The 17,439-nt window shown below is 41.2% G+C and overlaps 2 protein-coding genes across 23 annotated transcripts in view; one reads left to right on the forward strand and one right to left on the reverse strand.

The window, feature by feature from the left end:
• The window catches only part of ZNF292 (zinc finger protein 292), a 60,930-nt gene extending 49,981 nt beyond the window's left edge, over nt 1–10,949 (forward strand). For all 4 annotated transcript variants that reach the window (XM_083829233.1, XM_083829235.1, XM_083829234.1 and 1 more), the window contains one exon: nt 1,399–10,949. In XM_083829233.1, coding sequence (XP_083685359.1) covers nt 1,399–8,583 — 7,185 coding nt within the window. In that variant the 3' untranslated portion in view covers nt 8,584–10,949. The remainder of the gene's footprint in view (nt 1–1,398) is intronic.
• Nucleotides 10,950–11,124: 175 nt separating this feature from the next.
• The window catches only part of GJB7 (gap junction protein beta 7), a 38,043-nt gene continuing 31,728 nt past the window's right edge, over nt 11,125–17,439 (reverse strand). For all 19 annotated transcript variants that reach the window (XM_083829278.1, XM_083829277.1, XM_083829269.1 and 16 more), the window contains one exon: nt 11,125–15,831. In XM_083829278.1, the coding sequence (XP_083685404.1) occupies nt 15,010–15,804 (795 nt within the window). In that variant the 5' untranslated portion in view covers nt 15,805–15,831 and the 3' untranslated portion in view covers nt 11,125–15,009. The remainder of the gene's footprint in view (nt 15,832–17,439) is intronic.

The following is a 17,439-nucleotide window of genomic DNA, read 5'->3' on the forward strand; positions in this document are numbered from 1 at the left end:
TGAAATAAAATGTAAAGGTGAAGTTGTAGAATTCTGCAGTTGTCTGTATTCTCTAAGCTATTTTCTTTTGCCAGGTCCTAATATTCCCCTTCATTATTTTCCATATTTCAAATATTTTAAAAGATGGAGACTAAATGAAGGCTCTATATTAATATATAAGATAATTGTCAAAAAAGGAAAAAAAAATCAGTGTCCCACAAAGAATACAGTTTGTTTGGATAAATGCAGTACTTACCTTTTGTGGACTTAGATCCAGTGTTGCATTAAAAACTCAGTTCATATATCTCAGTTTTTATCTCATTTTCCTAGTTTCCTATCAGTAGTTGCATTATTTCATGTTTATAGCTAAGTTTAACTCTTCCAAAAGTTTTCAGTTGGGGGATTTCTGTAATTCTATATAGTCTAAGTATGAAAATTGCTTTTTTCCTTTTGCAATGTTCTGGCGTGGCTAATCATGGGCTTCTAATCTTAAAGATGATTTTCCTCAAGACCTGAACTAAATTGGAGCGGGGGGAGATGATTTTTGCAAAGGCTTGTGATGTTAAGAGCTGTCTGCTCCATGCCATACTGATTTTTCCCTAGTGAACTGTAGGTTATTTTACTGATGTCTGAAATTTGAGACCATATGGGTAGTAGACCTGTGCATTCATAAATTCACTTGACTTTATTCTCATGTATACTGTGGCCTCTCTATGCATCCTTGGCAGCATAGAGGAAGTGTAAAGCGAACATAAATGTAATTTTCTCTGCTGGAGGGTATAAATGAGAACAGGCTATCTACATGAGCTTTGAAACATCTAAATGATGAAACATTTAACTATACTTATTAGTTTCAGTTGGAATGAACCCTTGTGTTCAGTTACAGTCAGTTGATTTTGAAGTGGTATAATCTTTAAAAACAAAAATAAACCCTTACACCTTAAAGAATTTCCAAATTACAGAGCTTTTTGAAAATCTTAAGCTTCTCTTACTGTAGCTGTAGCACTTTTTATCATTTAATTCTACCCAGTCTTAACTTAGTGCTCCGTAGAAGCGTATCTCAAATAACTGTATCACAACTGGCAGGTTTTATTTCATGGAAAAGTCTCAGCATTGCTCTAATATAAACTGAACACCTCTACCATACAAGCCAAAAGTCATCAAACTAGGCAGAGCATAAAACTGATAAGTATTTTAGTTGTATGAAAACTTTCACTGTTTTTAGCAGCATGAAGACAAATGGCATAACTTAAAGAATAGCATCTAAAGATAAACCACTATGTTTCTTAAATTAAAAAGTATTCTATAAGCTCCAAGTGTATTTCCCTGACACTGAGGATTGAATAATGATACCTTTTATTTACAAATATAAGAAGAGTTATGATAAGCTGACTTACTAAGTTTAATCTTGCTTTACAGATTGATGGTGCTGGACTTGCAACCTGCATTGAATTGTGCGTGAAAGCCTTGCGCTTGGAATCCAGTGAAAATACAGATGTCAAGATATCTATTTGCAAGACTATCTCCTGTCTGCTTCCAGATGATCTGGAGGTTAAACGTGCTTGTCAGCTGAGTGAATTTCTTCTCGAACCCACTGTGGATGCATATTATGCTGTTGAAATGCTATATAATCAGCCTGACCAGAAGTACGATGAAGAGAATCTTCCAATACCAAATTCCTTGCGCTGTGAGCTCTTACTTGTACTGAAAACTCAGTGGCCTTTTGATCCCGAATTCTGGGACTGGAAAACTCTAAAGCGTCAGTGTCTGGCATTGATGGGAGAGGAGGCATCGATCGTGTCATCAATAGACGAACTTAACGACAGCGAAGTTTATGAGAAGGTTGAGGACTGCCAAGAAGAGACTAAAGAAACTTCTGTGAATGGGCTTGCTGGCAGTTTTGATGAAGCTACAAGCCTTCTTAAGGGTATCAGAGATGAAAAGCAGAAAAAGAGAGAAATTAAAAAACTCAGAGAGAGGGGTTTCATATCAGCTAGATTTAGGAATTGGCAAGCTTATATGCAGTATTGTGTGTTATGCGACAAAGAATTCCTAGGTCATAGAATAGTTAGGCATGCGCAGAAACATTATAAAGATGGAATTTACAGTTGCCCTATTTGTGCCCAAAATTTTAATTCTAAAGAAAACTTTGTTCCCCATGTAACTTTGCATGTTAAAAAATCCAGCAAAGAGAGACTGGCTGCTATGAAACCACTGAGAAGATTGGGAAGGCCTCCAAAAGTAGCAACTGCCAATGAGAATCAGAAAACTGATTCTGTATCCAAACAGGAGCAGCGACCCATTAAAAAGAACAGTCTCTATTCAACAGACTTCATTGTGTTCAATGATAATGACGGCTCCGATGATGAAAATGATGACAAAGATAAACCTTATGTACCAGAGATAGTGCCAGTTCAAAAGCCACTACCTGTTAATGAATTTACTTGCCCTGTAACATTTTGCAAAAAAGGCTTTAAGTATTTTAAAAATCTAATAGCACATGCAAAGGGGCATAAAGATAATGAGGAAGCTAAGCGTTTTCTTGAAATGCAAAGCAAAAAAGTGATTTGCCAGTACTGTAGGCGACATTTTGTAAGTGTTACTCACCTGAATGATCATTTACAAATGCACTGTGGCAGCAAGCCTTACATCTGCATACAGATGAAATGTAAGGCTGGTTTCAACAGTTACGCTGAGCTGCTGACTCACAGGAAGGAGCATCAAGTCTTCAGAGCAAAGTGTATGTTTCCTAAATGTGGCAGAGTGTTTTCTGAAGCCTATTTACTGTATGATCACGAAGCACAACACTATAATACCTATACCTGCAAATTCACAGGCTGTGGAAAAGTGTACCGTTCCCAGAACGAACTGGAAAAGCACATTGAAGATCACAACAAACAGCCTGAAAAAGTGCAACAGCCCGAAGGCCAGACTAATCCATCTGATCTTGGTCAACCTTGTAATGCTAATGAAAGTACTGTTGGAGTTGCTGTTAAAGAGGAGTTGACATCTGCTCCAGCTGACAACCGTAGTGGTTTTACTGAAGGAGAAAATGTCTGGAATCCAATCAAAGCAGAACCCATAGGGAATGAAAGTGTAAGTGCACCTGCAAGTGTTCTGCGGCAGAGTGATTCCTTGCCAAATGCTGGTCCAGAGCAGTCTGCTGCAGGTTCAGTGAAGACAGAAGTAGCAGCTCCAGCAAGCAGTGTTAAGGTGCCTGCTGTTAACCAGAAGGTCCGAGAAAACTTTGTAAAAAGAGGTAAATTGGCTGCTACTGCCAGTAAAGTAGATACCACTAAACCTGGAGCCCAGCAATTGTGCACACCAGTTGATTCTTGTCTTCCAGTTTTCCAAGAGAGAAAGGAAGAGAATTGTCTCAGTCAGTCCCAGAACATTCAAAATATTTCTGTGAGTTCAGACACACTAAAACCAGAAGCCCTTGAATCCAAAAGCTTAGAAAGACAAGTGAGCATTGTAAATCCCTTCAGCGTGCAGAATCAGGCAGGATACCGAAACAGTGTACCCATTTCCAAGCTTGAAATTGAAGACAGTATTAAAGCTGCAGCTAATCTATATAATCTGCCTCTAAAAACTTTAGAAAGTATTACGTTTATTCCATCACAGCCTAGCATAAATAGCTCTGTAGTTCCAGCTGCGTCACCAGCAGCCCCAGTTCAGAAATTTAATTGTCAGGTCGAGGGGTGCACTCGAACATACAACTCATCACAGAGCATTGGCAAGCATATGAAGGCAGCACACCCCGATCAATATGCTGCTTTTAAAATGCAACGTAAAAATAAGAAACCACGGAAATCCAGCAATTTACCAAATGTGGCAAATGATGGGAAGATCGTCTATCTGATGCCACCACAAGCAGGCAATCCCAGTGGTGCTGCTTTTACTGCACAGAACAAAACCAATTTGAATCCCACCTGTTCCAGTCAAGTGCAGCATGCCTCAAGTACGCTGTTCCCAACCCACTTAGAAAATCTGGCTAATCCTATGCTGCCTGTAGTGGAAAGCGTCATGAATCCAAGTTTGTCTACTCGTATTAAAAGTGAGCCTGAAAGTGTTTTGTGTTCGCAAATGGAAAATCTGTCTGGAGCAACTTTACCTTCCCAGTTGGACGATCTGGCAAAAACAGTTATGCCTCTGAATATTGACGGTGGTTCAGATCCTTTTCTTCCTTTGCCCACAGAAAATGGTCCTATGTCTCTCTTTCCTTCACCAGCAGAGAATGCCCCAACTTCAGTCTTCTCACAACTGGAAAATAATTCAAGTAACTTTTCGTCTCAACTAGAAGGAAACACTAGTTCTGCTTTCCCAAAAGAAGAAACTGTTGATCAACTGTTTCCCTCGCGAGTGAGTAATGAAAATACTTTTAATGAAACTGGTTCTCAACATCCAGCTTCAGAAAAGGTAAAAAAGGACCGTGGCCGGGGTCCAAATGGGAAAGAAAGGAAGCCAAAACATAATAAGCGGGCAAAATGGCCAGCAATAATTAGGGACGGCAAATTTATCTGTAGTAGGTGCTTCAGAGTTTTTACTAATCCTAGATCACTTGGTGGTCACTTATCCAAAAGGTCTTACTGTAAGCCTCTGGAAGGGTCAGAAATCTCTGCGGAAGCTCTGCAGGCTAATGGACAGTCTTTGCTTGCCAGTATGATTCTTTCCTCAAATTCATTAAGCTTGCAGCAGCCCCAGGAGTCAGCCTTCAATCCAGAATCGTGTTTTAAGGATCCATCGTTCCTGCAGTTGCTTGCAGCTGAAAATCGTTCCACAGCCTTATTGCAGACTATGTTTCCGCGGGCCAATGTGACTAACTTTAATACCGGTGGAAATGAGGAAGGGAATCAAATTATAAAACAAGCCTTGGAAACTGCAGGCATCTCAAGTACCTTTGATAACACAGAAGTACTTCCACATGTAGTTACAACAAGTTGTGTCACTGGTACAACGCAAATAAATGCAGCTGTTCTCCCCAATTCAACCGCGTCACCTCTGTTGCAGACAGTCTGCAACCCCAGTACCCTGCTAACAGACCAAAACAGGACCCTCAATGCCAAAATACCTGCAATAAATGAGTGCAAGAGTTTGCCTGGTTTTGCAACAGATGACTCAATGCTAAAGACAGTTGAAAATGGCTTATGTTCTAGCTCACTTCCTAATGCTGTTGCAGCAGCGCAAACCTTTGCAGGGAACACTTCACGAATTTCAGTTATAAATAGTCCCAATAATTCAGGATCGAGTAACTCAAATAAGAAGGGAACCAGTGCTTCAAAGAGGAAGAGGAAAGCAACTACACCCTTGCTTGCTCCTAACATAGCACAGAAAGTAGCAGTAAATAATGTAACAACAATGGGACTCCTAACCAAAAGCACTGACGGAAATGTGCAAATACAGGGAGATAATTTTCAGTCCAACTTGCTGGCAAATTGCGACTCTCAAGCAGCAGTGGAAAATCTCACACAGAAACTTGGTAATGCTGACAATCAATTATTCATGGCCAGTATCAAAGAGAACTTCAAAACAAATCTCGAGACTCATACAACATTAACAGTAAAAACTGAAAATGGGGATTCCCAAATGGTGGCTGTAAATTCGTGTGCGCAGACAAATTCGGAGGAACAAATTTCAGAAGACAACGTTATCCAGAATTTTGAAAAAACCCTTGAAATAATTAAAACTGCCATGAACTCACAGATACTCGAGGTGAAAACAGAATTTCAGGATGCTGGCACTGCTTCAGGACAGAACTTGCAAGTAAGTAATGCACAGACTTCTTCAGGAAATTCTTCAAATAGTGTAGTGTTACCCACTCACGCACAGTTTGCAGTGCATGCAGGCAGTGCCACTACTGCAAAGAGCAACTCTACTCAGTCTGAAACATCTCAAAAAGATGATACTCAAATACTGGAAATTTTGGAGGGCTTGCAAAAACTGAAACTAGAAAATGACTCATCCATCCAGGTCTCTGAGAGTGTTTCCCAGTGTCCTCCAACAGATACACTAGCACCAGCAGTTCCTGTTGTATCAACTGAAAGTAAGCCCCTGGTCCAGACAGCTTCAGAGACAAGTCACATTCACTTTAGTGATAAAGTTAATAAGCCTTTTGTATGTCAGGACCAAGGCTGCAATTACAGTGCTATGACAAAAGATGCATTATTTAAACACTATGGCAAGGTTCATCAGTACACTGCAGAAATGATACTCGAAATTAAGAAACATCAACTGAAGTATGCTCCTTTTAAATGTGTTGTCGCTAGCTGTCCAAAAACATTCACAAGAAACTCTAACCTCCGAGCGCACTGCCAGCTTGTACATCATTTTACAACAGAGGAGATGGTAAAATTAAAAATCAAAAGGCCTTATGGCAGAAGATCTCAAAATGAAACTGCAAACGCAGCCCCGCGCCCTGTTGAAATAAAAAATGTGCAGACACTAATAATAGAAAACAAAACTCCAGCTCCGTTGGTCAAAGAAGCTCAGATAAAGGAAGCTGTAGAGCCTGTGAAGGTCTTAGAAAAATTACTACCAGAAAAAAGTATTCCTGAAAGACTGGAAAAACCTCCCCAGGTGGTTTCCGTTCAGCCTGAGCAGCCTAACGCAGGTGCTTTTGGTAATACCCAGGCACAGTCAAAAGTACGCAAAGTTAGGAGGCACAGGAAGGAAAAAGAGGAGAGAAAACGTCGGAAGCCCGTAGCAAAGTCTCTGGAGTTTCCTACCAGATACAGTCCTTACAGACCGTACCGATGCGTCCATCAGGGCTGCTTCGCAGCGTTTACGATTCAGCAAAACCTAATTCTTCATTACCAAGCTGTACACAAGTCAGACCTTCCTGCCTTCTCTGCTGAAGTGGAGGAGGAGAACGAGCCGGGTAAGGAGGACCGCGAAGAGGCTGAAACCAAACCCACTGTCAGGGAATTCAGGTGTGAGGTGAATGACTGCTCTCGAATATTCCAGGAGGTTACAAGCTTGATACAGCATTACATGAAGCTTCATAACATGACCCCTGAGGAAATCAGAAGCATGAAAGCAGCTCCAGAGGTGGGAAGGTTTTCTTGTGATCAGTCTCAATGTAAGTCCTCGTTTACAGCATATTTTAACTACATTATACATCTTGAGACAGAACATGGTGTTAAGATAAGGCCAAACAAGGTAGAAGATGATGGCGTATTCAAGTGTGACTGTGAAGGCTGCGACCGTATTTATGCTACTAGATCTAACCTCCTAAGGCATATTTTTAATAAACATAATGACAGGCATAAAGATCACCTAATAAGACCCAGGAGACTGACGCCAGGTCAGGAAAACATCTCCAGCAAAGCAAATCAGGAGAAACCATTGAAGTCCAAACAGAGAGGATTGAAAAACAGATCAGGAAAAGAAAGTAGGCTGTCGGTGAAAACAAAACGAAAGAAAAACGTTAACTTAGAAAACAAAAACTCAAAAGGAATGCAAATTCAAGAAAATAAGGCTTATTCACTGAAACGTGGAAAGCATGTGTATTCAATAAAGGCAAGAAATGATGCCTTATTGGAATGTACGAGCAGGTTTCTAACTCAGTACCCGTGTATGATAAAGGGATGTTCATCTGTGGTTACGAGTGAAAGTAACATCATAAGGCATTACAAATGTCACAAATTGTCCAAGGCATTTACTTCACAACACAGAAATCTTCTTATTGTATCTAAAAAGCACTCTGTGTCACCAGTAAAGGAAACACCTTGTGAGCAAGAGGAGACTGATAAAAAAAGCGACGTGAAAGAGGCAGAACCGACTTCGACTTCGTTAGCAAGCAATAATGATTCAAGCACATCTACGTTACCACAAAATGAAAGTGAAAAAGGTGAGAAGGACGAGGTGGACGAACTGACAGAACTCTTCATTACTAAACTGATTAATGAGGATTGTTCAAGTGCTGAAAACCAAGCAAAAATCTCTTCCAGTGTAAATAGTGACTCGCAGGAGACCAACTCCTGCCCGTCAGAGAAGCAAAAATCAAACAACTTAAAGAGAGCAAGCAAAGAGAAAAATGTGTCTCAGAGTAAGAGGAGGAGAGCTGAAAAAACAGAGGAAGTACCGCCAGTTGAAGTGAGTAGCACGCATAGGGAGGAAGAGACTGCTGTCGCTATTCAGACAGCTGAAGAGCAACCTGCAGCTTTCGACTGGAGTTCATTTAAGCCAATGGGTTTTGAAGTTTCCTTCCTCAAGTTCCTTGAAGAGTCTGCTGTGAAGCAAAAGAAAAACACTGAAAGAGACTACCATGGCAGCGGAACCAAAAAAGGATCTCATTCAAACTTACGAAAATCTAACGAGAAGACCTCCCTAGCAAGTAATAATGTCACTTGGTCATGTTCTGAAACTGAAACCCTTGTACAGTTTGCCAATCCATCACAGCTTCAGTGTAGTGAAAATGTAAAAATCGTTTTAGACAAGGCTCTTAAAGACTGCACTGAGCGCGTGTTGAAGCAACTTCAGGAAATGAGACCTACCGTCAGCTTGAGAAAACTTGATGGACATTGGGAGAATAATCCAGACGTTACAGCTGCAAAAGAAACTACTATGGGTAACGAGGAAGGGGAATCAAAACTGAAAACCTAGTGTGTGTATCCGTGGTCTGTAATAAAATTTATTTTGAATAGGAAGCCATCAAGCATGCTAGTAACTGTGGAGCTCTTTTTATTTTGAAGTGATCTAATCTAGCAAAAAACATGGCATCAGTCATGTAAATTTCTTATTTGTTTTTATCCCTATGGGACTTGAAGAACAGACTAATTGCTTCAGCTTTGTAAATATTTGATCAAAACCTCAACTTTCTATCAAATTGTCCTTTCCATGAACTAAATCTTTGTGAATTGTCTGTGATTGGTATCTTTCACCAGGTCACTGCTCATGTATAACAGTACTCTTTATTTGTAGATACATTTTTTTTGTATATATTTATTATTGTAAATCATTTGCTGCCACCAGCAGTCTGTAAGTCTAAACTATTAAATGACACATTTATATTCGGAATTTTAATTTGTAACTAAGTGATAAAGTTTTTAAAACTGTCCTTTAATCATTTTAAATTAAGACCTTTTGAACTAAAGCTAGGTAAGTCTGCCATATCCAGTTTATTTTGCATAAAGCATTTATTTACAGGAGAGGAGCTGGATAAGATAACATTTCATAGGTTAAACGTACTGACACACTCATTTTTGTAAATTTAACATCCAGTATCTATGGATGATACTCATATGTAGTTAACTCATAAATATAATAGTTTTCTTATAGCTACATTTTTCATTGCTTTTAATTGGATACAAAGCATTTATGATTCCATAATAAAAATGGAAATGTGAATAAAAATAGTTTGCTACATTGGAGATTTAAAACAATATTTGGTATTAAAGAATCCGTTGTGAATGTGATAGAAAATTAGTAGTGTGGAGCAGTGTATATATTTGAGGTGGTGATTTGTGAAGTAGCCCAGTATTGCCTTAAATAAAATCACATTTCATTTCTTGTTTTATACATGTGATCTTATAAAGGTTATTTTTGTTTCTGTAACTTAGATTGGTGTATAGTTTAATTTTTGTTAAAAAACAAAAGAAAGAAGAAAAAAACCTTCAGAAACCGTTTCTGTAAATAGTGGGTTTATAAAACAGATGGTTTATTTTGATAATACCACTTTGGTATCTATCTATAAAATGCGTGAGTCCTTATGCCATACCGTTAAAAACTGAATAAACGAGGCACTTTCTGAAAGGGAAGTGAGGTTGTGATCTTACAGATAACCGAGGTGCTTGTGCTCTGTTGATGGCACGAGCTCTCCCTGCACTCCTTTTCCTCTCACTGGCTGCGCTCGGCAGCACTTCTGCCACCTCTGTGTTTTCCACACTGGGAGGAGCCCTGGAAGCAGCGCCGCGCGTAGCAAGCACCTGGGTTTGGAGTGATTTCTCTGTTTGCTGCTGACCGAAACGACAGGTGTCCAGTTGGCTGAGTAACCAAAAGAGCGAAGGCGGTAGTGGGAGCTGTCGGTATCCAGGAATCTGCCGTGGTGTTTTTAGGACAGGATTGTGCTTAACTCCCGTGGGACAAGACAGCTGGATTGTGCGGTACCAAAAATTTTACTTGGATTATTCTCGTTACTGGATGTGACCTACCTTCAGTAATATAAAATAGTCTCTATCTTGGGAGAGATCGGCTTGCTTTTTTTCTATAAACTTGTCTTGCCGTGTAATGCTTTGCATTAAATGCTACACTTCGTTGCTTTTAAGCTATTCACCTGGATTCCTTGACAGTTGACTTTCATACCAGTTCAGAGGGCACATTCCTACAACAACACGAAGTGACTTGTTTGGAGAGTGAAAATTACATATGAAAAAGCGGAAAGGCGGCAGCGTTTCAGCCTCGGGAGTAGCTCCTGTTTCTCGGTGCTAACTTGCTCACCTTCCCACAAAGCACAGGCTTCCTTTCGAGCAGGGCCCGTTTACTCTGCAACTTTCAGTCCCTCTCGAGTGACTGACCAGCTAGCTCCGTCAAGTCAGTAAATCAGAAGTGCTATCTGAGAACGATAGAGGTGAAACAAATGCTTGGGTTTTCTCTCTAGGAGAGATGGTTGTAGGCATACGGTCTTCTGGAGCGGGCTCCTGCTGGATGGCAGCAGCTGGGTTGTGGAGAGGAGAGGATCTGCAGGGAGGTGAGGGCAGAGCACCTCCAGAGAGGGATCCAGGAGCCTCTCGTGAGACCTGCTGCTGTCAGGTGGTTGGCTGGGCACTGTCGACAGACCTCACAATTGTTAATTTTTTAGATCTGTTAATCCCTTTTTGTGTTATGTAAGTAAAATACTTCCAACCGTAACATTCCTGGTTATAGTTACTGCATCATTTGCACTTTTTAGCCTGAGAATAGCATAAAACTATTTAGGTACATAGTGTTATACTACAATGCTATTAAAAAAAAAAAAAAAAAGGAAAAAAAAATCCAATGTCATAAACATCCAGGAAGTAATTTCTGATCTGAATTTCTGAGAATTAAATTTTTAACATTCTCTTACTCTTAGCCCGATTAATCCACACTTCTGAGGACCAATATAGCCAGTTTCAACAGAGCCAGTGCCCTTCGTGGCACATTCTCTGTTAGACAGGTACTGACAGCCTGTTCAACAGGCTAGTATGGTATTTTTTTTTCCTTTTTTTTTTTTAAATATATATATATACTTTTAACAGGGACTGAAGGGGGGAGGGTTTGGTTTAAGATGTCAAGGACTGCAGAGGGTACTGTAGTTTGGTAAAGCCACCTACAAAAGTTCCTGATGAAATAAATTTCTTTGGTGCTTGCATCTAGGCCTTCACCGTGAGTGATGTATCACGCCTCCTGCTCGAGCGTGCCGACAGCCCCTCGGGGCCCCGTGGGCCTTACCCCTGCCCGTGGGACAGGACAGGGCTCCGGGGATGGCCAAGCCCAGCCCCACTGACCCCTCATCAGCCTGTGGGGTGCCCAGAGCGTTCCCTTCTTCCCCCTCGCCTCCTCCCTCCCTCCCCATCTCTCTTCTCCCCTCTCCATCCCTGTTTCTTGCTGCCTCTCTTCTTCCCCTCTCTCTGTCCTTCTCCAGCCTCTTCCTCTCTCCTTACCTCTCTTGCTCTCTCCATCCCCCTTCCTTCTCCTTTCCTTCCATCCTCTGTGAACTGTGGTATTTGAGCCAAGATACGTTCTTTAAAACCTCTTGTCACCAGCCGGCCTGTGCTGACTGAAACAGAAGCTGTTGCTGATGGGGAAACAACCGAATCAGAGTCTGGATGCAGAGTACGGTCTGTTTTGTGATCTAAAGACATCTTTTAATGGGCAATTAGCCTCTTGTGGTTAACTGTGTTCCTAAAAAGAAATTCTTAAACTGTCTGAGCCCTAATCGAGTGCAGTGGGTTGGTCCTCGCGTGTTTTGGGATGGCCGTCCTTGACAAGAGAGGACTGTTGATCCTTGACCATTCTGCAGGCATGTCCTGCCCACGGCTGTTACGTGATCAGGAAGAGAAGCTTTTAAGAAACACCAAAAGCAGATTTCAGCTCAGGTAAGGAGAAGCAGGTGGCTGTACTCTCACAGATGGTTTCTGTGCCGCAGGAGGCCCCGGGTCGGGATCCCACCTGCACGGGCACCAGGCCCCGGGGGAGCCACAGGGCATGCGGAGGCTGTGGGTACCAGAGCCGGGCACAGAGGGGGAATTACCAGCAAAGAGGGAAGTATTTTTTTCCCCCATGACTTTTTCTAAGCTTCTGTCTCACGAGACAAGATTTCTTGGGTTTTAAAGAACACCAGGGTTTACAAAAGGTTTGGATCTTTTCAAAGTTTGCGGAGAAGTTTTAAAACATGCATGAGGTAAATATTTCTGTATGAATGTGTATGGAGGGGTTGTGGTATTTTTCCATTACAGTAAGGGCTGAGGTCAGCTTCGTACCAGTTGCTGTGTGTTAAAAGGAGACAGTTCTTCTAGCCTTTAAAAAGAAAGAAATACAGCATTTGAATGGAAAAAAAAAAAAAAAACAGGCATTTTTATCTGGGTAGCATGGAAGTTTGATATATGAGGGGAAAAAAATGGCCTTTTAGTTTAGGCTTCGAGTCTACAAACTCATTTGAACCAAAAATGCAAATATGAATGACTTCAGAGATGGGTAGATGACGAAGATTTAACCTAGAGAGGAAGCAAGGTAAAGGTGATAAAGGTGGGGAAGGGGCTGGGGTAGGAAAGGAACCAGTAAAAGACCAAATGCTGGACAAGAGAGAGGCTTCAGAAAGTTCCTGTGCTCGTGTTAAGTAAAATCTGGCAGAGTTGCCTTGTGTGATGCTTGTTTCCTTTACATTAATGGCTCTGCTAAATACTCCTCTAATTTTACAGCAGATGATGCAAAAGCCACTTGGCTGTTTGCTACCAGGGAGTCAGGGCTTACGCAGTTGGTCCGTAATAGTTTTTCAGAATAAAGTGGTTTAGATGAGAAATAATTTCTAGTTGTATCAAACCTGAAATATCTTCCAAGACTTGAAACGCTATGATCTGGAATATAATTTATCATTTCGTGATTGTTGAGGATAGGAATTAGCGAGAATTAAAAACTTGTATATGCATTAAAAAAAAAGTTATTGTATCACATGAAAATTTTTGGTCTAAGCAGGAAGTTCTGGCCAGCTGCAGAGTTTGGAGGGATGCTCTGAAGCCCTGCAGGCCCTGACTTAACGTATTTTTTATATTAGAAGATGTAACAAATTTAATCAGGAACCTGTTAGCTAAGCTGCGTTTGCTTCTTTTGCTCTCAAATAAACCCTGCTTTAAAAAGTAAAGAGCTTTTTCATTAATGTGCTATCTTTAAATCTGTCCTCGATAATTACAAAATACTCTTTATGGCAGCATTTTTCATTTTGATAGTGTTGCCATTGTCTTAAGAAATGATGCACTAGGGTACAAAAAGGATAAGATAATTTTGGTTTCCTTTCTCAGTTACTGAAACGGTGGCAGTACCGGTTACAAGGAGCAGATCAGCAATGGTTTTGCTTCACGCAGTGCTTGATGGGGTTTGTGCAGTAGTTGTAAAAGACGTAATTGCATGCCTCTCCTGAGCCATTCTGCGTATGTAGAGACCTAGCAGAAAGTGTTTGGAGCTGTAAAGCACGTTGTCTCGATAGACACACTGCTACCGCACCGTGCGAGATGTAAAACTTTAACTGGCCGCAAGCTGGCAAGCTAGTATCTGGCACGCTGCTGTCGGTAAGTTCAGCAGAGGCAATTGTATTTTCACCTCTTATAAAATCAAATTTATCGTAGAAAGAAAAAAAAAAAAAGAAAAAGACAACTCACATGAGCTTGAAAATCACGGTCAAAGGTACATAATTTTTTCAATAATTCCTAAAGTTAATTCTGTAACTGCTGTCCCAATACTCATAAAATTAATGCTTTGTAACCACAGCTGGAGTTTCTGGAGTGAAAAAACAGTTAATGTGCTTTCACTACTGTTTCCTCCTCTTTATCCTGGAATGAAATCAGTTCCACATCCTGGCAGCTCTGTTTATTGCAGGCAGCCTTTTCTCTAAAAGCGTGTGTTTTGATCAGACTCAGCACTGATGTCAGGTCTTTGATCACAGCAAAGGAAGGAGAACACTAGCCTGAAATAAGTCTTTTTAGGCATTGATTTCTATCATCTCCAAACCTTGAGTTCAAAAGAAGACTTATTTCTGTTCCTTTCCTGTTAGCCCATGTTATACCCGTAACAAAGAGCAGTGATGCGTAGTGTTCAAGAGATGTTCTGAAATTTAGGGGGGCAATAAGTCATTATTGTCTACTTCGTTTCCACAGGAGGCTGTGAGTGTCTTTAGATTTCCCATGTTCTTCAACAGCAGGTATCTGCTGAAGGGAGCGGTGGTATTTTCAGCCCTACCAAAGGGACCAGGTTTCGGGCTACTGAATGCTAAGACCACTGGCCCACGTTTTGTTATATTGCACAGTCTACATTTTTCTGCCTGGATCCTAGAGAATTGTGGAAGATTTTTTTCCCTTACCCACCGCAGCCACTGGGGCAGACGACGTGTGTGGTGGCTGGGGAGCTGCTCAGTGTGGGTGATCAGGAGTTAAATCCACACGCCAGGATGTTAAATCCAGGTTCTATAATAATAATGGTATCTTAATTCCAGGTTCTTCCATCTCTGGATATAAAAATCCCCTTTTTGCTTGTAACAAAGCAGTTCTGTATAATATGCAAAACACATTTGTTTGAGCAATTGTTTCAGTATGATTTATCATAAACATTTGTGTATATTATTAAAACTCCATGGAATTTTCAGGCCTCTTCACCTTTTGTTTCAACATGAACAGATCTAGGTAATTCTATGCATGACATACATAATGCAAGTGGATTTATTCGCTTGTATAACGGAGGGAGGGAACTAACAGAGGAAAAACACTTCCTAGATAACTCTCCTTTCACTTCTGCGAAGCACTGATCGGAACAGAGCAATTCACGAGATACAGTTTGTGTAACAGGAAGGTGTTGTCCAACCTTTCAAGTCAGTGGGGAGATTTTTTCGTGTCCACCTTCTGCATTCAGAGGGAAGGACAGGGAGCTGTCATGGACTGGTCCTGCAGCTGCTGCTCTCCTGTGACTGATGGTTCCTGATTTGTGGCAATCGCTTGTTGAGCCTCGATGTTTCTTGGTGTACCTCTTCAGATAACACTTCACAGAGTATTTGCAAATGAGGTAACTCAGTTCACTTAAATTTAATACAATGCACAGACATGAAGTTGCCACCAGAAAATAGAGGAAAATCATCTTCTCAGTTGGTTTAGAAATATAGCAGTCAACAGTATTAGGACATGGTCTCACGTCGCATTTGACGAGATGTGGTATTTTGAATCCATTGTACAATTTATAAAACAGAATGAGAAAAACTATTTCAAATCCTGTTTTTAAAACAAGACTGATAAGGTAAGTGCACAGCAATCCACCATCTATCTCACCTGGACTTTTGTAAAGTTTCTGGTTGTGCTTTTTTTCTCTGTTCTCTCGATAAGCAACATGGAAAACAACCAAGAGCGAAGGGGTGGAGACCAGGATTAACTGCAAAGCCCAGAGCCTGATGTGAGAGACAGGGAAAAAATGGTCAAAGCAAACATTTTCACAGCCAGGCTGCTTGATGTTGCATTCAAATTCATCGTGTTCGTATTTCCAGATGTTTTCTGCAGCCGCAACATAAACCAGCAAGCGGAATATGAACACAACTGCTACCCAGATTCTTCCAATTCCTGTTGAATATTTATTCACTCCACTCAGCAGGTCACGCAGGAATGCCCAGCTCATCTTTCTCCTCAGGGAAGGAAGGAAATGCTGTATAAAAGAAGCACAAGATCAGAGATGCTTCATCTTGGGTGAAGAGAACAGGAAGTATGTTCAAGGTGAAATATAGCCAGTAGTTGAAGCAATTCAAACTGACTAAGCATTTAATAAGGAAGGGGGAAAAAAAAGGAAAAAAAAAGAAAAAGCAAATCTTCTCTTAGTTCTAATAACTTGTACCTTCTGAGGCTATCACACAGAAACGATTTGCTGTTAAAGTAGGTTTTTGTCAGTTAGGCTGAAGCCTAATTGTTTTGTTAGGCCATCCTCTCTGCAAGTAGACGTGCCTGTTCTTACCGAGAGCCTCCTGAGCACCAGGCAGAGCGTCCCCGGCTGAGTTCAGACGAGTGCTCCACCACCAAGGCACGCTCAACGTAGCTCCATCGGTTTTGCAAATACTAGGCATCATCAAATCCCGTTTCACTTTCAAATTTATGCATAGGAACCAAGTAGCCTATAATAAATTGACTACCACGATGCAAATTGTTTTCTTTTTGTCTCATCTTGTCAGTAAATTTATGCAGTATTTTAAGTCCTATACTGCTGCACTGGATTTTTTTTTGTTATTGTTTTTTTGTTTTGTTTTCATTTTTTTATCATTTAAGAAATGCACTAAACTTTATTCCCCAAATTTATACATTTTATATATATGTATATTAATAGTTTTTCCACACAAATCTTCCCCCGCCCTAGCTCTGGAGCTTTTCTTTTGCGAAGGGATGCTTCAAGGAGCCACTGGCAGCCAGACTCTCCTTAAAGTCAAGCGAGGACCTGAGAGAGGCACCAAAAGCAAGCACACGGTCCCCCTCCCCCCTCTGGGTTCTGCACGGAGGACACCAAGCTCCTGTGTAAGAGCAAGAAGTATCTCCATTCACGGGAGACAGAATGGCTGGGAAGCATCAGGAGGGGAATCTGAGAGGGTTTCAGACCCAAATGTTTGATCTTAATGGCCTCGTCCCATCTACTGCTCCTGCTTAGCAAGAGAGAAAATGCACCCACCTATGGCTGCCCCAGCGTTTGGGAATCCCCCTGCCGCTGCTGTAGCTGCAGTTAGTGCTGGCCACTGAGCAACTTCATCAGCTGGCACGTTTGACTACCAGCAGTAATTAGGCCACAGTATCACAAAGCTCAGTGCAGCTGGGAAGCTCAGTGCTTCTCTTGCTGTCCCTTGAGCCTGCAGCCCATAAAGACCTCTGCCCATAGCCAGACTTCTACTGGAAAACAAGGTTATTTGCTTATTTGGGTACTCCTACACTGCTGCCATTAGAGTGGTGACTTCCTGGAGGAGCTGAGGAATGAACGTACTGCCTATTCATACTGGGAAGGATGCTGAAAAGATGTTCTCACCAAGACTCGTTACCAGACTACTCTCTTATGCTGTAGGTATAAAGGAGTAACAGGAATACCGTTTGGCTTACGTCCTATCAGACATATGCTTTTAAATATATTTGGCAGACTGGTGACTTCGTTAAAGAGCTATTTCTATCCTCTATGTCTGCAATTAGAGCTCAAGCAGATGTTTAAATCAAGCTCTCTGAGGTATGCGCACTATGCCTTTAACGATTTCTAGATAAGTAATATGCAGCCAATGTATTAGTCTCG

This window comes from Anser anser, assembly GCF_964211835.1.
Source record: "Anser anser genome assembly, chromosome: 3".
Taxonomy (NCBI): domain Eukaryota; kingdom Metazoa; phylum Chordata; class Aves; order Anseriformes; family Anatidae; genus Anser; species Anser anser.